A 20,812-nucleotide genomic window follows, 5' to 3' on the forward strand; every position below is an offset into this window, starting at 1 on the left:
CAAGTGATGCAATCGAAGAAGCATTCTGTTAACACTCCTACTTGAAGGTAACTGAAAGGAAAGGAGCAACACATAGCAGCAATTCACCGGAGACTTCCGCTTTATTAGGGAAAGGTACTGGGTTATATAGGAAGGGGCATGAATTGATTGAGGTGTCACTTCTACGGGGCTGTTGGCTGTTGGCTAGGTGCTGGGATTGGGAGGGGGGCGAGAGGTGATTGGGCTTCAGGTGGCGCCGGCGGGAACTGAGGACCCCGAAAAGAAGCCGGAAGTTTGCCATCTTACTGGTGGGGGCCCTTCATTCCCCCCTTTCTCCTCTATGGGGTTGTGGACGTTGCTTTCTCTCTGGCTGCTTCCTGCTGAACAGGGGCAGAGAAGGGAGTGAGGGCTTGAGAATTGGGAGGAAAGGGTTGATAGGACTCCCCACAGTAAGGATGAGTAGATGTGGACTTCTTCAGGTTTGGAAATCAATGAAAGTTCCCTGTAACCATAGGTTGAGGACCTGTTGATTCCAATGGTGCCAAGAGGATATGGGTGTCAGGAGCCAGGCGTCTGTAGCCATTGTTTCCAGGAACAGTTTCCAGTGGAGAGAGGGGTCCATCTCAGTGTGTGGTGAGGAGGTCACGTGAGGGTGAGGGATCTTCTGTGGCTAGAAGCTGGTAGTTCCTGAGTAAAAGCTGGTTGAAAGCTTGATTAGAGATTTTTCCGACTTGGCATTTGATGAACTTTATTATACAGGGTAAGAAGAGACAGGCGAGAAGAATGATTATTATGGGGCCTGTGATGGGCCAGAGCCAGGTGAGGAGGGGGTTTGTTAGTATTGACAAGAATGGGTTGGAATTGGAAGTAGAGTGGAGACTGGAGGCAAGGTCAGTGAGTTTGGTAATGTCAGTTTCTACAATGCCGGATTCGTTAATGTAATAGCAGCACTCTTCTTGGAGGAAGACGCAGGTGCCGCCCTTCTCGGCTGTAAGCAGATCTAGGGCCCGCCGGTTTTGAAGGGTGACTTTAGCTAGTGAAGTGACCTGTCTTTGGAGAGAGGCTAGGGAATCGGCAGTGGATGTCAGGGCTCCCTCAAGTTTGGCGTTGAGATCTCTAACTGCCCATAGAGAGTGACTCAAGGTTTCTCCCGAAAACCCTGCCCCAATGGCTTAGGTGATCAAAGAGCTACTGACCATGATGGGAAGGAAAGCAGCTCTTTTTGTGCGCGAGGGCAAGGGAGGTTGGAGCTCAAGAAATTCTGCCATGCTGTAAAGTGTAAACTGTGGGATTAGGGTGACGAGAATGCAGGGTGTATCGGAGTTGAGAGGCAGCGAGTTGAAAAGACTGCCATTACACCAAAAGACGTGTCCCGGTTGCGTAAAAGTCTTAGAGCTGGAGGTAGGGGTGTAGATAGAGAGGCAGTGAAGTGCGCTGGAGGGGGGTGGAGTTGGGCCTACACAGTGGTGGATGGTGAGACTATCTGCGTATTCTGGTTTTCATAGGGGTATGTCTGCCAGGGGCAGAGGGGTTGTCTTTCTGCATGGAAGGAGTAGTTGGAAATATTAAGGGGCAAGGCGGCCAGCAGTGGGCGCTGTAGTGATGCGCACAAGAAACAATTGGCGGTGTTAAGGGTGTGGTTGAGAAAGATGGTGGTGTCCTGAATGAGCTGTAATGAAGAGTAGGAGAAATGGGAAGAGGGGCGGGGATAAGAAGATGAAGAGGCGCCATCAAGAGTTTGGATAATGACTTTTTCGGAATGTCTGCTATCTGATGCAACTTGAGATATCTGGAATGAGAGGGAACATACTTTCGAGAGATATGAAGGGTGCCGTGGGGGGTCGAGGACTCCCCGTAGTAAACTGAGGCTGTGACTCTGGCAGCTCATCGAGAGTTCCAGGGATCTGGGATTGATAAGGAGAATGAGCCATTGGGATATTTCATGAAACGGTTGGAGGAGTAATACTGTGGGTACTGGAAGTTACTCATGTAGTGAATGGTGCAAGACCAGTAGGGACATCTCCTGTAGGTGTCTAGCTATCACCTGCAATAGGCTTGTTTTTGGTCATAGAGGAAGCAGAGGTAGGGAGAATAAGGGTAGCTGCTAGTGGACACTTCAGTGGAGGGAGGAAAGTGGAGGTATAAAGGCTCAGAGCAGCTTTTCAGAGGGCAGTCTGGTGTGGCAATGAGGGCAGTAACTTTTGTTTGATGCTGTGTGTAAGTCTCTCTGACTTTGAATCGCCATACAAAGGAGGCTGGGGTGGCGGGGAAGACAATAAGAATGAGGCAAAAAGCAAGAGAGCAGTAAAGGAGGAAAAAGTCATGATTTGGGTATGGATGGCAAAGGGGGTGAATGGGATTTTGGAGGAAAGAGGACAGTAAGGTCAGGAGTCTAGAGGGAGGGAGAGTCTATAAATTTTTGTAGGTTAAGAGATCTTTTAGGTGATGTGGGGACAGAATGGTAAGGGGCGCCCTGAATGTCAGTTTATGAGCTGCCTTCTGCAAGAGCTGTCTAGTGGCTAATGCTCGTAGGCAGGGGGCCCATCTCTGAACTGTGGAGTCTAATTGCTTGGAGAGATAAGCTACTGGGGCAAAGGATGGGCCATAATATTGGCCTAGAACTCTTAGAGCTTGACTGGACCTCTCATGAATGTATAATGAGAAGGGCTTCGACAAATCAGGAAGATGGAGAGCTGGGGCTTCTACAAGGGCTTGATGGAGCTTAATGAAGGAGTGTCGGGGTGAGGAGGATAATGGTTTTTTAGAGGGGGGCTCTTGCTGAGGTCGTATAGGGGTCTTGCCAACGGGGAGCAGGGAGAAGTTAGGGATCTACGTTCTAAAATATCTAGCCAGGCTTAGAAAGGGCCTAGAAAGGAAAGGATTTCTGTCTTGGTTTTGGGAATGGGTAGGTCAGAGAGGAGCCATTTTCTGTCTAAGGTAATGGACTTTCTTTGTTGAGATAGAAGGAATCTGAGGTAAGTGACAGAAGGGGAAGAGATTTGAGTTTTGACGGGGGATACTCGGTAACCTATGGAAACTAGAAGGTTAAGTAGGGAGGCAGTGTCAAGTTGAGACTGTTCCCACAAGGGACTGCATAGTAGAAGATTGTCCATGTATTGTAATAAGGTGGACTTGAAGTGATCATGATGAAACTGTTTGAGGTCCTGACCTAGGACCTGTCTAAAAATATGGGGACTATCTCGGAAGCTTTGTGGCAAAACTGTCCAAGTGAGTTGTTCAGAATGTCTTGTGTATGGGTCCGTCCAGGTGAAGATGAAAAAATCTTGGGAGCAGGGGTCTAGAGGGATATAAAAATGGGTCCTTGAGATCTGGGACTGAGAAGTGGGATGCCGAGGCAGGGATCTGTGATAAAAGGCTGTATGGATTTGGAACTAAGGGATGGATAGGGACAACGGCTATGTTGATGAGGCGAAGGTCTTGGACAAGGCGGAAAGATCCGTTGGTTTTTTTAACAGCTAATATGGGGGTATTAAATGGGGAGTGAGTGGGTCTGAGGTAATTTTTGTTTAAGAGATCTTGAATGATGGGTTGGAGGCCTATGAGGGCTGAAGTGGTTAGGGGGTATTGGGCCTGACAGATATACTGAGAGGGGTCACGTAATTTGATAGAGCCAGGGGGACATAGGGCCACGGAGGGGCTTGTAATGTCCCAAACTTTGGGATTTACAGGGTGTATGAGGGCGGAACTGGAGCTTTCATTGGGTAGAGGGGGGTCGTCGGCTATGAGCGCCATCAGAAAGGGAGTACTGGGGGCTGTGGGAGTGGATATAGTTATGGAAATGTGGAGGAGAGAAAGGATGTCCCGTCCTAGTAAAGGGATGGGACACTGGGGCATAACCAGGAAGGAGTGGGAGAAAGGTATGGGATTGTCTAGGATTGTGCATAAAAGGGGGGGGGGGTTTAATGGGAAAATATGTTTACCTCCTACCCCGACTATAGGAGTAATGGCTGGGGTGGTAGGGCCCCGGTATTCTCGCAAGACTGAGAAGGTGGCTCCTGTATCTAGGAGGAAGGAGATGGGGCGACCGTCTACTGTTAAAGTAACCCTGGGCTCCTGTTTGGTGATGGAAATGGTCGGGCGAGAAGCCCTCGGGCCCCGTCAATCTTCTTCTGCCAGCCCCACTACGGCGGGCTTAGGATGGGGGTTGTTCGTCCAGCCTCCTCTTCGGGTGGTTGGGCAATCAGACCCCCAGTGGCCCTTTTTGTGGCATCTGGGGCATGGGGTGGTAGGAGATCTGGGGGAGGGGCATGCCTTGACTAATGTCCCTCTTTTCCGCACTTGAAACAAGCTCTTGGGGAGGGGCTTGTTTGTAGAGGGGCGCCCAGGTTGTGGTTTTATCAGCTGGGCCAACATCTGGAAATTGGCCTGATCAGCCTTTTGTTTACGGCGTTCTTTCTCCTCCTCTCGGTTATGGAAGACTTTAAAGGCCACTGTTAGGATCTCAGTCTGTGGGGTAGTGGGGCCTTGTTCTAACTTTTTGAGTTTAGCTTTAATGTTGGGGTAGCTTTGAGCTAGGAAGTATGTCATAAGGACATGTCCTCCTTCAGGTGTTTCTGGGTCCAGGCTGGTATGCTGTAATAGGGCTTGAGTGAGTCTGTCTAAGAACTCGGAGGGGGTTTCGTCTCTCTTCTGAATTATGTCTTCAAGTTTTTGAAAATTGACTACTTTACGAGCTGCCTTTTTCAGACCTGCTATTAAGCAGGAGACAAAAATATCTCGAGAGTGGAGACTTATGGCGGTGTTATAATTAAATTGTGGGTCTTGTTCGGGGACAGCAGTGAGGCCAGGGGGATAGGTGGGGTCAGTCCTGTGGGTTTCGGTAGCGTGCGTTTGGGCGAAGTCCCAAACTCGTCTACGCTCTTCAGGGAGGAGAGTATTGGCCAGGAGCATGAAAATGTCATGATGTGTGAGGCTGTAAGACTGGAGGGTCCATTGAAACTCCCTGATGTATGTCATGGGATCAGTGGAAAAGGAACTTGGGCGTTTCTCTAGTTGGGCTAAATCTCCTAAGGAGAAAGGGATGTGAACGCACACGATGCCTTCGGATTTTGCTACCTCTCGGAGGGGGGCGATAATTTTGGGAGGCTCTCAGGACTGAGTCTGAGGGGGACTGAAGGGTTCTGGCTCAGTCTGTGGGGGAGTGACGCGGTCTAGCCGTGCCTATTCAAGCAGGTCCTGAAGTGCGGAAGGGGGGCAAAGAAAATAAAGATAGAATCAGACCCACGTGTTGCCAGCCTGCAGCCCAGCTGCTTGGCTCTGCTGCTTTAGTTGGGCTTGAACTCATGACTCTGAGGTTGAGTCCCATGCTCTACTAACTGAGCTACAGCAGGGCTCCAGTTAATTGCTTATGGAATGCGTTGTTCTCTATTCCTGCCACATCGGCAAGTGGGGGAAGGGCATAGCTAGAAGCAGGGGCAGTGTTTTTACACATCTTCAAGGTCTCCCTATTTTCAGAGTGAGGAGTCTTGGCAAGATATGTTTTTGTGGACAGATAACTTCTAAGGACTGCACCAGTTGTTCTCTAGCTTGTGCTTTCCTAGCTGCGTTCAGACATGGGGGAAGGTGCTTTCCCATTCTCCCTACAAACATGTGAGAAGACAAAGGCGGTCCCTAACAGGGGAGAAACAGTTGATGAGGGCAAAGACAGAGAAGGCCCCTGGGACCTAGTTAAAGGGGGGGCTGAAAGGCTCAGGATTAATCTGCGGGGGACAAAGGCAGAGGAGGTGAGATTGGGGAGGAGATGGTGGGGGAGGAAGGGAGAAGGGCTGTTGTAGGAGAAGAAGGGGAAGGGAGTGAACAGGAGGCTTCTGCGGGGGCGGTGGCTTGCAGGCTCGGAGAACTTGGGAGGGGGCGGGGAGAGGAGGAGGCGGAAAGCCTAGATATAGGGAATCTCCTTCCATTTTTTCGGGTGTTGGCAGTAGTTAAAAAGATCGCGAGTGATGTTAGGATCAAGAGTTCCCCCTGCAGGCCATTGGTTGTTATTGTCTAGGGGGTATGTCGGGAAATCTTGGGAGCAATATTTATGGAGAAGTTTTGGTTTTATATCAGGTGTCAGAGAGAGGGTAGCCAGATGCTTAAGCAGGCATTCAAGAGGTGAACTTTCAGGGAGGGATGAGGAGGCTCCCATGGCTAAAGGACAGAGAAGGAGACAAACAGGGGAAGACAAATGGAGATCCTCGGACTGGAAGCAGACTGCAAGGAAACAAAGGGCATCCCCGATGATCCTTGGTGGTCTGCGGAAACTCGTATACGAGTCGGAATTTCTTAGGAAGTGTGGGTCGTCACCCAGACTTCCCTAAGAAGGCAGAGTGCCGGAGTCTCGAGGTACCTAGTGCAGGAGTTTTCGGCGGACGGAGCAGAAGGAGGAGGGGGGGGAAGGGAGCGTTCTCATTCGCAAAGGAGTCACCTCGTTTATGGCTGTTGGAGGGGGGGGCCTGAGAGTCTGCCGCAGCCGTGAAGGCCTGAGGCAGGGATTTATGGCTGTCAGAGGAGGGGCCTGAGGGTCCACCGCAGCCGTGAAGGCCTGAGGCAGGGATTTATGGCTGTCGGAGGAGGGGCCTGAGGGTCCGCCACAGCTGTGAAGGCCTGAGGCGGGGAGAGTTCCCTCCTCATCCCCGAGCTTCAGGGCCTTGCCGGACGATCACGGTCAATGGCACTGCGATAGCTCAGGGAAGAGTGGCTCACTCCGGGGGGGAAAACTTACGTAAAGGCCAGAGAGGAGTGGTGAGTGTGATGAGCCAGAGCCGGAAAAAGAGGACGAGGGCAAGCTGCTGCTGGTGTCGGGGGGAAGACGGGGCCCAGTTGGGGTGTCCCGTCTCCTGGGTTTCGGCACCAATGAAAGGAAAGGAGCGACACATAGCAGCAATTCACCGGAGAGTTCCGCTTTATTAGGGAAAGGTGCTGGGTTATATAGGAAGGGGCATGAATTGATTGAGGTGTCACTTCTACAGGGCTGGTGGCTGTTGGCTAGGTGCTGGGATTGGGAGGGGGGCGAGAGGTGATTGGGCTTCAGGTGGCGCCGGCGGGAACCGAGGACCCCCGAAGAGAAGCCGGAAGTTTGCCATCTTACTGGTGGGGGCCCTTCAGTAACTTCTAATCCTGCAAGTCATTTTAAAATGCTCAATCTCCAACTTATAGAAGATGGGACCATTAACAAACTTTTAAAGAGTACAGAAGAAGAGAAAGAAGAAAAAGAAAGCCTTAACTTTTCAGACTTCTAAATATGCTGATCATTTTTGCATACTACTCCAGGTAATATGACAAACAAAAATTTACACCAAAGAATTCAGAAGTAGTAAGAACAAAACTCAAAAGTGCTAGTACAGAGAACCATCTAAAAACAGGAGACTAGAAATAAATGACTACAGACTATGAAAGAGTTATCTCTTTCAGAAAATAATTCTAGAGAAATAATTAAGGATGTATTGAAAAATTTTGCTGAAAAGTATTAAGCTCAACCTTTTTAATCCTAGAAAAAATGTAAACAAACCAACTGTCCATATTTCTGTGCTATTTATACAGCAGAATACTATGCATCTTCTTGAAATAAATGGAGAATTTTGATATTCATTAACAGTGGAAAAGATTTTCATGGTATCAGTGGTGAGTCAAACCAGCAGGTTCCAAAAGATATGGAAAGCATGATGCTTATTTCTATACACAGGTGTATGTACTTTTAATACATTAGGTACAATGAAAACATGACTACGTTACCATTTCTTGACTTGAGATCTCTGTGAATCACCTTGACAGGAGCCTCCATATGTAAATAGTGCATTCCTTTTCATGCAAGAAGGAAGAAAGGCCTATTAGTACCATTTTTTAATACTGCATTGGTATTACTTTTCATATCTTTGCAAAGCATTCAATTGCAGAAACTAAAATATATGTGTTCTGTTCACACATGATTGATAAAATAGAGACAAGGTATGTCTACATTAGGAAAATTTAATGCTAAGGAAAATTTATGTGCTTTACTCTCTTAGAAGTTTGAATTTGGTTGTGGGCAAAGCTAACTTCTTACAATACGTAAAAAGGGCACCTTAATTTTCTGGAGTCTGCACGGAAATAGCAGTTACAACTGAAGAAGTGCTCCAGTGACTAAGGTATTCACTACCACCACTTCCCAAAGAGTCAAGGCTCTGAGCAGGTGCTTGGTTTGCATTTGGATGTCTGCAGTTACGCAGCTGCAGCTGGGCTTACTTTCTCAGTACTCCCTCCAGTAAGGCCCTGGGAAGGAGGCAGGGCAGGGTGGGGAGAACTGGTCAGATTCATTAGCTGAGGTTATGATCTTCAGATGGAAAAATATACTGTAGTTACAAAATACTTTTTCTTTTTACATGGATAAATCTTTCAGGTAATCTATGTTAATGCACTCCAAAATTCTCTCCAACGTATATAGAATGTACATCAAGTTACTCCAGTAAACTGGATGTACATTAAGTAGAGTTTCATTATTTTTGAACAAAAAAATTATACTTTAAAAGACACGTATTTCAGTTATCTCCTTAACATGTTCGTTCCCCTTTTTCTATATTTATGTTTTGCCTGCAGCCTTAGAATAAAGAAAAAGAACATTTTCTACTGAAATATTTTCTCTCCCTTTATTTCACAAGTTGTCTTTTCTAAATAATGGGAGAAATAGCCCCTTGCCCCAAATCAAAAACAGGCTCATTCTGTTAATGAACTATCTATTAAACATAATTTAAACTAGGCTTTGGTTCCTTTTTTTAAGTACATAGAAAATATCAATTTTACAAGGTTAATTTTTAAAATGATTATTTTTCTATTATTCTGATTATTATATATTGAAGAATCATAAAAGAGCAAAGAAAATAAAAACATATAAACTCCTGCCACATAAGGATATTACAGAAAAGAGTCAAGTTAACATATATTAGTAATTTAAATGATCTTAAACAAGATGTAATTGGAATAAAGGAAATCTTTCTTCTAATATGAAGTTCTACATACTACAAACTGTGACAATTGAATAGCTACAACTTGTATAACTTACTAATTTTTATGACTGAATTTCATAGTTACCTCTCTCTGGCTTTATCAATCAAATTCCTGAATAACTTTTCAGGTAGAATTTAATTACTATAGAGGCAGAGCTAGACAATTTTTATACTTGTTGGCAAGTAAGGATTTAAAGAAACTACACTCAAGTATTAAATATAGGCACTTTTCTTCCCTATGGCAGATATGAAAAAAAGTACTATAAATTATCTGTCTATAGCATACTTTCACAGTATATTTAGTGTATATAATCATAGTACACTCATATGAAATTTTATGTTTTTATAGAACCATCTATAATTTTGCCTAATTTTTATTGCAAATAGTTCAAAAGGCTGAAAATACCTTCATTGGTTTTAAGACTCAGCATTTCCTAAAAGATCTGACAGGTCATCTGGGAGAGATCTGGATCCAGTGATGACCACTGTGAGACTGAAGCTGGGGGCACCTGCTTCAGCGGCTCCTTTTACATGCTGTTGACTGACTGGCAGCCATTTCAGATAAACTTGCTGGTCAGCCCTTCCCTTCCCTTTCCACCCAGAAAGAAAAGCAGCTTTTTTGGCTTTGAGGAAGTATTCTCTGAGCAGTGATGTCAAGCAATGCCTATGTCAAAATTCATGAATCAACTCTTATTTTGAAATGAATTATTCATTCTTTGATTTCCCAACATCTTGTTGCTTCAGTGGCTTCAATAATGGTCAGAAAGGTATGTAGCTGAATTTGAAACAGAAACAACAAAAATCAAGCCTTCCTATTTAATCTCCAAGTTCTACACATGGCTTTACCAGAGAAGGCTGAAATCATTCTAATAGCATTGATTTCTTTTTCTTTGTATAGGTCATTTTAAATATTAAGTATTACTGATGACTATAAACAAACAAGTCTCTTCTCTGCCTCACTCTTCTAAGGCCAAGCACATTAGAATTTGCCTTTCAAATCAATTCACCAGCCACAAAAAGGTGATTTTATTACCTTGTAGCTCTGGACACTGTCCCATGGTCTACTCCCATTCTCCCCATCCCTAGTTCCAGTTTGCTACTTAGTACTGTTCCTTCTCTTCTTTGTCCTTCTGATCAGAGTGCAAGTAGTCTTGACAAACCCCAGGAATGACTGAGCTGGAGCTAAGGGGCTCATTCCTCAGACAGAGACTCTTGCAGGGGAACGGGTCAGGAGGGACACAGTTTACAGGCTGGGGGCCAGGGAAGCTTAAGTAGAGTGTGCACAACAGGAAGACGAGTGACTGATATCAGTTGATTTGTTTGTTGTCTATCTAATCCTAAGTGCCATTAAGTAATAAAATGGGTGTAATTGGCTGAGCACCCTAAACGCAGATGTCTGTAAGGTAAAGTGCTTTAAGTCAAAGTTGCTTGTGTATGTTTACATTTATGTTAATTATTTTCACAATGCTTCAGGCAGTTCCCAGTAACAGCACATCACTCTGCTTACTACAAACAAGTGGTCCCTGTGTTGTACTGACATGCAGAGTAATGACTATGATGTTACATGAAAATGCCTTGAAGAATGCGAAATTTTAAGGCTGATTTGAAAGGGCTGATGAATGAATACACAATTAAGTTAATTAACACAGCCAAAGCCCTAAGTACACCATCCAAAATATACAGCTTATTAGTCTTATAAGGTAATGAAGTATCTCTCAACAGAAGCATTTAGTATAAACTTAAAAAATTCACTCTCTCTATTTGAAGAATTTAGCAGGTGCTGATGAAACTTAGAACAGAGACAAGATAACTCTCCAAAGGAAAGATGACTACATTTGAAAGTCACTGTGTGACTTCTCAGTGAAAGCAAAGTATGAGTTGCTCTCCTTATTGAGTGCTAAATACCCTTTCAATTTCTTTGTAAAGAGATGCCTGTAGAGACTGGAGTATCAAAATGCAAAGGAGTTAATTGCAAAAGTAATATTTGGACAAACTTACTTTCTAGGGGTTGCTAGAATACAAATGTAACTATTAGTGTTCATTATTTAGATTAATTTGTTTCCAAAGCAACTTAGCTATAAATAGAACTCATAAATGATCAGTTAGAAAATGGGGAAAAAAAGATTAAAAAAAATGGAATTTAAATTGCTTTAAAAAGCATTAGTCCATACAGGAATTTATGAGAGAAAAAGAACTGGGCATCTTGTTTAGGGACTTTGTGTATTAAAAATATTTCATTTCCAAGGGTGATTTCCAAGTTTACATTAAATATAAAATAAATTCTGAATTGCTTTTACATGGCAGGACAAATAAAACTTTGTTTTTGTAAGTGATTACTATTTTTAACATATTATTATGTATACAAAATGAGTAGAACTAATCCTACAATAAATCATGTTTTCTGGATATTAATTCTAAGGAGACCTTTAGATCAACAGTGTTATGATCTTTCCATCTAAAATGTCAAACAAGCTGGTCAATTTCAGTGTCACAAAGTGTGTCAAGAATGCCTGCTTTTGAGCCACTGATTTTGTTGGGCCTTAGTTTAGGGAAAGAAAAAGGAAAGAGAGAAAAGGAATGCAAGAGTGGAAAGGAAATTACCTAAAATATTATCTATACAGTAAGTTGCAGACTTCTTGCTGCTTTTGGTCTGAAAAAGGGAGAACATTTAAAGACACAGAAGAACAAATCTAACTGAAGTCACCATGCCAGGATGGGAATAGTCTCTACCAATTCTATAAGAATATATGAAGCATTATTACCTTTAGCTACATCAGTGGCCCAGGTCATAATGTGATCCATGTCCATCTCTTCACTTCTGTTGCTATTAATGTAATCATAGAGTGATCCCAGAGAGGCATATTCTATTTTTAAAGGAAAGATAAACATACAAGTAAAACCGAAGCTGCATTTCAGAAATGAGACTTTACATTTTCATTGGTAAGTGTATCAAAGAATTTAACCAGAGACATTAAAAGCATATAAAAATTGTTCCATTTAAAAGTTTGTATCATCCTGGTAAGAAATCTGTCAAAGACAAGACCACTAACAGAATGAATAGCAAAACTTCAGCTGAAGATGAAATCCAAAGCCATTTATGTAGAACTAAGAAACACAAAAAGGTGTTGGAAGAATGTGTTTGATACAAAGGCTGGCATGTAAATAGTTATTTCTTTAAAGATTATTATTCTTGTGAGTCAGGTAAGATTAAACACATAAGTCAGAGGGTTTATGTGACAATGTAAACAAATCAATCCTTGTTGCATCAGGGTTTAGAAGAACCCTCAAAATTTAAGCATAAAACGCCTTTCTTGGTTGTGAAAATTCCTTTACAAAAGGTTTTCAGATGTAATTATGTACTATAAATATACAATTTGATGATTTTGAAAACAAATTTATAGAATTGAGGAACCATCAATCCAATTTTAGAACCTTTCCATCATCCCAAACTGTTCCCTTGAGCCCACTTACAGTTAAACACTACTCTCAACTCCAGCTTATGATGTCTTCTCATTCTACAAATGTGCCTTTTTGGATATTTCATATAAATGGAATCATACAACATGTGGCCTTTGTGTCTGACACCTTTCTCTTCAGATACATGTCCAAGACTCATTCATGTTGTAGCATGTATTAGTACTTCATTCCTTTTTACTGCTGAATAATATTCCATTGTATGGACTTCCTGTTTTAGTTTACTCCTTCACTGTTAGAAATTTGAATTGTTTCTAGTTTTGGCTACTATAAATAATGCTCCTATGAACATCTGTGTACATGCCTTTGCAAGGAAATATATTTTCATTTCTCATGGCTAGATTCCTAGAAATGGAACTGCTGGGTAACATACTAAGTTTCTAAGTTAAACTTTTTAAGAAACTGTCAAATTGTTTTCCAGAAAGGGCTGAACTATTTTATATTCTTACCAGCAATCTATGAGGGTTTCAATTTCTCCACATCCTCACCAACAGTTGGTATTTTCTATGTTTTTGATTAGAACCATGTTAGTGGTTATAAGTTTAGTGGTATCTCATTTTTAATAAGCATTTTCCTAGTGACTAATGACATCGAGCATTTTTTCTTTTTCCTTCTGTTTTTAGATTCCACAAGTAAGTGAAATCATACGGTATTTGTCTTTCTCTGCCTGGCTTATTTCACTAAGCATAATACCCTCTAGGTGTATCCAACAAATGGAAGGATTTCCTTCTTTTTTATAGCTGAATTCCACTGTGTATATGTACCACTTCTTTCTTAAAACTTATTTATTTATATATTTTTTATTGAAGTATAGTTGATATACAATATTTTATTGGTTTCAAGTATACACAACACAGTGGTTCAACAATTATCCATATTATTGAACCTTCACCCATACTAGTGTGTTGCTATCTGTCAACACAGGAAGACATTACAGAATCATTGGCTGTATTAGCTCCATGTTGTACTACAATCCCTGTGACTAACTTATATTATGATTAATATTTTTGCTCTTTTATCCCCTTGACTCTCCCCACTAACCAACCCCAACCCCTCCCCCATGGTAACTACCAGTCACTTCTCAGTGTCTATGAGTCTACTACTATTTTGTCCATTTTGTTTTAATTTGTTTTTAGATTTCACAAATAAGTGAGATCACATAGTATTTGTCTTTCTCTGCATGGCTTATTTCACTTAGCGTAATACCCTCTAGGTAGATCCATGTTGTTGCAAATGGCAAGACGACTTTGTTTTTTATGGCTAAACAATATTCCATTGTGTACATGTACCACTTCTTCTTTATCCATTTATCTATTCATAGCCACTCAGTTGCCTCCATATTGTAAATAATGCAGCAATAAACATAGTAACGCATATATATTTTCAAATCAGGGATTTGTTATCTTCAGGTAAATTCCCAGAAGTACAATTACTAGGTTGTATGGTATTTCTGTTTTTAGTTTTTTGAGGAACCTCCATACTGCTTTCCACAATGGCTGCACTGATTAATATTCCCACCAACAGTGTAGGAAGGTTCCCTTTCCTCCACATCCTGGCCAACACTTGTTATTTCTTGTCTTTGGATGGTGGTCATTAACTGGTGTGAGGTGGTATCTCATTGTGGTTTTGATTTGCATTTCCCTGATAATTAGTGATGTGGAGCATCTTTTCATGTGCCTGTTGGCCAACTCTATTTCTTTTTTGGAGAAATGTCTGTTCAGGTCCTCTGCTCATTTTTTAATTGGGTTATTATTATTATTATTATTATTATTATTAATTTTTCTTTTTTGGTGTTGAGTTGTATGCATTCTTTATATATTTTGGATGTTAACCCCTTATTGGATAAATTGTTTATGAATATATTCTCCCACACTGTAGGTTGCCTTTTTGTTCTGCTGATGGTGTCCTTTGCTGTACAGCACTTTTTTTATTTTTGAGAGGGCATCTCTCATATTTATTGATCAAGGTTGTTAACAACAATAAAATTCAGTATAGGGGGGTCAATGCTCAATGTACAATCATTAATCCATCTCAAGCCTAATTCTCCTCAGTCTCCAATCTTCTGAAGCATAACGAACAAGTTCTTACATGGTGAACGAATTCTTACATAGTGAATACATTCTTACATGGTGAACAGTACAAGGGCATTCATCACAGAAACTTTCGGTTTTGATTACGCATTATGACCTATAAACAATCAGGTCAAATATGAATATTCGTTTATTTTTGTACTTGATTTATATGTTGATCCCACATTTCTCCCTTTATTATTATTATTATTATTTTTATTTTTAATAAAATGCTGAAGTGGTAGGTAGATGCAAGATAAAGGTAGAAAACATAGTTTAGTGCTGTAAGAGGGCAAATGTAGATGATCAGATGATCAGGTGTGTGCCTATTGACTAAGTATTAATCCAAGCTAGACAAGGGCAGCAAAACATCCACGGATGCAGAAGATTTCTCTCAAAGCAGGGGGAGTGAGGTTCTGAGCCTAACCTCTGTTGATCCCCAAATTCTCACCTGATGGCCCCCCTGTGACTGTGCCTGTCTTAGGTTGTTCCTCCCTTGAGGAATCTTACCCGTCTCTGGCTAACCAGTCATCTTCCGGGGCCATACAGGGAGATGTAAAGTTGGTAAGTGAGAGAGAAGCCATATTGTTTGAAAAGGTTAGCTTTTTACTTCTTTGCAGATTTATGCCCTGTGGCTTCTATGACCAGCACTTGTCTCGAGGTATCTTTACCACCTGGAGGAATTATGATGCTCGGTAAATTCGATATGAGGCATGAATTCTATTTAAGGGTTGTAATTAGGAAGGAAGAAGAAAAGCTATAGATGTAGCATATGGAAGAAAACATGGGAGGATTGATTATTTCTTTGACATATCTTCTTGTAGAGTATCTTAAGTATGTATAGGTTTTAAACTACTAATTTGCACACACATATTAACATAATAGGAATACGGTGACATAAACAAAGCAAATCTATAATTACCATCCATCTCCAGTGAAGCCAAGAAAACCATTTAGGCACCCTAGGCATTTGTGAAAATTTGTCTATGATATGATGGATATTGTCCAGCTTGTACAGTACTTTTTAGTTTGATGTAGTCTCACTTGTTTATCTTTGCTTTTGCTTCTACTGCCTGAGGAGATGTGTCCAGGAAAAAATTGCTCATGCGTATGTTCAAGAGATTTTTGCATGTGTTTTCTTCTAAAAGTTACATGGTTTCATGTCTTATATTCAGGTCTATGATCCCTTTTGAATTTACTTTTGCATATGGAGTTAGTCAGTAACTCATTCTCTTGCATGTAACTGTCCAGTTTTCCCAACACCAGTTATTGAAGAGACTGCATTTCCCCTATTTTATCATTCATGGCTCCTTTGTCATATATTAATTGACCATGTATGTGTGGGCTCTCTATTCTTTTCCAGTGATCTACTGGTCTGCTCTCGTGCATACCACATGGTTTTGATTACTGTAGCTTTGTAGTATACCTTGAAGTCAGGGAGTGTAATCCCCCCAGCTTTGTTCTTCTTTCTTAGGATTGCTTTGGCTACTCAGGGTCTTTTGTGGTTCCATATGAATTTTGGGGTTATTAGCTTTAGTTCATTGAAAAATGTCATTGGTATTTTGATAGAGATTGCACTGAATCTGTAAAGTGCTTTGGGAGGGATGGCCATTCTGACAATATTAATCCTTCCTATCCATGAAAATGGGATAGATTTCCATTTATTTGTGTATTCTTAATTTCTCTCATGAGTGTCTTATAGTTTTCAGAGTACAGGTCTTTCACCTCCTTGGTTAGATTTATTCCTAGGTATTATTCTTTTTGATGCAATTGTGAATGGAATTGTTTTCCTGATTTTTCATTCTGCTAGTTTGTTGTTAGTATATTGGAATACAAGATTTCTTTGTACTAATTTGTATCTTGTGACTTCACTGAATCCAGTTATTAGTTCTAATAGTTTTTTGGTGGAGTCTTCAGGGTTTTCTATATATGGTATTATGTCATCTACAAATAATGACAGTTTTACTTCTTCATTACCAATTTGGATGTTTTTTTTATCTTGCCTGATTTTTGTAGCTAGGACCTTCAGTACTAGGTTGAATAAGAGTGGTGAATGTGGACATCTTTTCTTGTCCCTGATTTTGGAGGAAAAGCTTTCAGCCTTTATTAAGTATGATGTTAGCTGTGGGTTTGTTGTATATGGCCTTTATTATGTTGAGGTATGTACCCTCTATATCCATTTTGTTGGGAGTTTTTATCATCAATGGATGTTGAATTTTGTCAAATGCTTTTTGAACATCTATTGAGATGATCATAAAAAGGGTGGTTTTTTACCCTTCTTTTTTTTAATGTGGTGTATCAGACTGATTGATTTAAGAATATTGTACCATCCTTGCATCCCAAGAATAAATCCCACTTGGTTGTGATGGATAATCCTTTTGATGTATTCTTTAATTTGGTTTGCTAATATTTTATTGAGGATTGTTGCATCTATGTTCATCAAGGATATTCATCTATATTTTTCTTTTTTGTAGTGTCCTTGTCTGGTTTCAGTATTAGAGTGGTGTTGATCTCATAGAATGAATTTAGAAGTATTTCCTCCTCTTCTACTTTTTGGAATACTTTTAAGAAAGATGGGTATTAGCTCTTCTTTAAGTGTTTTGTAGAATTTAGCTGAAAAAGATAAAGTCCAAATCCTGGGCTGTTTGTTAGGAGTTTTTTCATTAATAATTCAATTTTGTTACTGGTAATTGGTCGGTTCAGATTTTCTGTTTCTTCCTGGATCAGTCTTGGAAGGTTGTACTTTTCTAGGAATTTGTCCTTTTCTTCTAGGTTGTCCAATTTATTGGATATAATTTTTCATAGGATTCTTTACTAATTCTTTATATTTTTGCAGTGTCAGTTATGACTATTCCTTTTTCTTTCCTGGTTTTGTTTATCTGTGTCCTCTCTCTTTTTTGTCATGATAGGTCTGGCTAGGGCTTGGTCTATTTTGCTCATCTTCTCAAAGAATCAGCTCTTGGCTTCATTGACTATTTTTATTGTTTTACTTTTTATTTATTTCTGGTATGATCTTTATTATGTCCCTCCTACTAACTTTGGGTTTCATTTGTTCTTCTTTTTCAAGTTTCTTTAGTTGTAAGATTAGACTATTTGGGATTGTTCTTGTTCCTTGAGGTTGGCCTGTGTTGCACTTTGAACTACTTTTGTGGTATACCACAATTTTGAATTCTTGTATTTTTGTTTTCATTTATATTGCTTGATTTCTACTTTGATTTTCTCATTGCTCCATTGATTATTTAGAAGCATACTGTTTAGCCTCCACATGTTTGTAGGGTTTTTTTTTCTTTGTGTAATTTTAGTTTCCTGTCATTGTGGTTTGAGAAGTTGCTTCATACAATTTCAATCTTTTTGAATTTATTGAAGTTCCTTCTGCGGCCTAGTATGTGATATATTTTGGAGAATGCTCCATGTGCAATTGAGAAATACATGTATCCTGTTGCTTTGGGGTGGAATGTTCAGTATGTATCTGCTAAGTCCATCTGATCTAATGTGTTGTTCAGTGCATCTGTTTCCTTATTTATATTCTGCCTGGATGATCTGTCCCCTAATATTATTGAGTTGCAGTCTATTTCTCCCTTTAGATCTGTTAGTATTTGTTTTACTTGAACATCTTTTTATGTGCCTATTACCGCTTGTATATATTCTTAGCCAGAATGTCAACTGAAGTCATTTCACCATTCTAAAATTGGGTTGCTTTATTAATATTGAGTTTTAAGAATTCCTTATTTATTCTTGATGCAAGTCCTTTATCAGATTTATGTTTATATTTTCTCACAGACAGTATGATATAATAAGTTGTAAGAAATACATATTTCATCATTTTTATGACCAAATATATTTTTCCCAAGTATATATGGTCTTCATGCACAATTCCTGAAAAGACTGCAGAGTCTTAAAGGTGAACTGGGTGTTTTGTCATATTAATGAGAGACTTTTGGACCCCGGACCAAAGGTGGGAGCTGGAAGTTGTATCAGCCAATGGCCAATAATTTAGTCAATCATGACTATGCAATGAAGCCCTCACAAAAACCTAAGAGAAGAGCTCTGCTCTCTCTCCACTCTGTTCTGTGCTCTGCCTTGCCTGCTTGGCTCAGTTGAATTCTACTTCTTGGTCGGAGAGAGCTTCTATGCTTGGGGAACCAGACTGCCTTCATGTGCCACGGAGCCAGGCCCCAAGCCCTACGAGGATAGAAGCTCATTTATCGGGGACCTTGCCCTATGTCTCTCTTCACCTGGCTGTTAACTTGTATCCTTTATGGTATCCTTTAGTAAACTGGTAAAGATAAGTGTTTTCCTGAGTTCAATGAGCTGCTCTAGCAAATTAATTGAACCTAAGGGAGAGGTTATGGGAAGCTCCAGTCTGTAGCTAGTAGGACAGAAGCCTGGGGCTTGCAACTGGTGTCTGGAGTCAGGGGTGGAGGCAGTCTTGTAGGACGGAGCCCTTCACCTGGAAATCTGGTGCTGTCTCCGGGCAGATAGCATTAGAATTGAGTTAAGTTCTCCAACACCCTGCTGTGTTTGAGAATTGCTTGGTGTAAGTATGTGTGGGAAAATCCCCTCTCACATATTAATATACATTGGAATCAGGTCCAGGTGCCAAATGAAGTCATACTACTGTAACTGCTGTGTATATATTGTTACTGTTATACATATCAGTAGGGAAGAAATACACCATGGCATCAGGTGTCAGGAATGTTGTAATCTGTAACTTGTCTGTCCATTATCTAACAGCATCTTTCAAAGAGCAGAAATTCTTGTTAGATGAAGTCAAATTTCTCATTTTTTTTCTTTTATGGATTGTGATTTTCGTATCATATCTAACACCTCTTTGCCTAACCCAAAAGCATGAAGTTTTTCTACTATTTTCTTTCTAGGAGTTTTATAGTTTTAGCTCTTACATTTATGTCTATGACCTATTTTGAGTTTATTTTTGTGTATGACTCGAGGTGAAGATCTAAGATCATTATTTTACATGTGGATTTTGAACTGTCCCAGCATAATTTGTTGAAAAGACTCCCTTTTACCCACTGAACTGTCTTGGCACCTTTGTTGAAAATCAACTGACAATCAATGTAAGGTTTTTTTCCCATAGATTATTTATTTTGTTCCATTGATCTATATGCCTGTCCTTGTTCCAAATCGCATGATGCTGATTACTGCAAATTTATAATAAATTTTTCAATAAGGCAGTCGAAGTCTTTAAACTTAGTTCTTTGTTAAAAGTGGTTTGACCGAAAGTTTCTGTGATATGACTGCCCTTGCACTGTTCACTATGTAAGAACTTATTCACTATGTAAGAACTTGTTCACCATGTAAGAACTTGTTCGTTATGCTTCAGAAGATTGGAGACTGTTGAGAATTAGGCTTGGGGTTGATTAATGATTGTGCATTGAGGCCCCTATACAGAATTTTATTGTTGTTAATAACCATTTGATCAATAAATATGAGAGATGCCCTCTCAAAAAAAAAAAAGTGGTTTGACTATTCTCAGTCTTTTGCATTTCTATATGAATTTTAGGATCATCCTTGTCAATTTCTTACAAAAGTTGGCTGGGATTTAAATAGAAATTGTTTTGAATTCATAGATCAATTTGGGAAGAACTGCCATCTTGACAACATTGAATCTTCCAAATGAGGAACACATGTCTCTCCATTTATTTAGATCCTTATTTTCTTTCAGCAGTTTTTTTTGTACTTTTCATTATATAAATCTTACACTTTTGTTAAACTTATGCCTATTTTATTCTTTTTTTTTCCATTTTTTTAATTAAGGTATTGTTGATATACACTCTTATGAAGGTTTCACATGAAAAAACAATGTGGTTACTACATTCACCCCTGTTATCGTGTCTCCCCCATACCCCATTGCAGTCACTGCTCATCAGTGTAGTAAGATGCCACAGAGTCACTATTTGCCTTCTCTGTGCTATACTGTCTTCCCCATGATCCCCCCCATACCATGTGTGCCAATCATAATACCCCTCAATCCCCTTCTCCCTCCCTCTACTCTACCCCTCACTTTTGGTAACCGCTAGTCCCTTCTTGGAGTCTGTGAGTCTGCTGCTGTTTTGTTCCTTCAGTTTTGCTTCGTTGTTATACTCCACAAACAAGGGAAATCATTTGGTACTTCTCTCTCTCTCTGCCTGGCTTATTTCACTGAGAATAATATCCTCCAGCTCTGTCCATGCTGTTGCAAATTGCAGAATTTGTTTCTTATGGCTGAGTAGTATTCCATTGTGTATATGTACCACCTCTTCTTTATCCATTCATCTACTGATGGACACTTAGGTTGCTTCCATATCTTAG

At 40.5% G+C, this 20,812-nt stretch overlaps 1 protein-coding gene across 10 annotated transcripts in view; it reads right to left on the reverse strand.

The window, feature by feature from the left end:
* The window catches only part of MAP3K20 (mitogen-activated protein kinase kinase kinase 20), a 189,207-nt gene that overhangs the window by 73,689 nt on the left and 94,706 nt on the right, over positions 1-20,812 (reverse strand). For 9 of the 10 annotated variants that reach the window (XR_012123698.1, XM_073218693.1, XM_073218691.1 and 6 more), the window contains exons 4-5: positions 11,723-11,824; positions 7,714-7,779 (exon numbers count right to left, since the gene is read on the reverse strand). Coding sequence is in view for 9 of the 10 variants with exons in the window: in XM_073218693.1 (XP_073074794.1) it covers positions 7,714-7,779; positions 11,723-11,824 (168 nt within the window). In the remaining variant the exon portion in view is untranslated. Of the gene's footprint in view, positions 1-7,713; positions 7,780-9,366; positions 10,978-11,722; positions 11,825-20,812 lie in introns of those variants that run through there. The other variant, XM_073218695.1, reaches the window with a different exon arrangement.

This window comes from Manis javanica, chromosome 12, assembly GCF_040802235.1.
Source record: "Manis javanica isolate MJ-LG chromosome 12, MJ_LKY, whole genome shotgun sequence".
Taxonomy (NCBI): domain Eukaryota; kingdom Metazoa; phylum Chordata; class Mammalia; order Pholidota; family Manidae; genus Manis; species Manis javanica.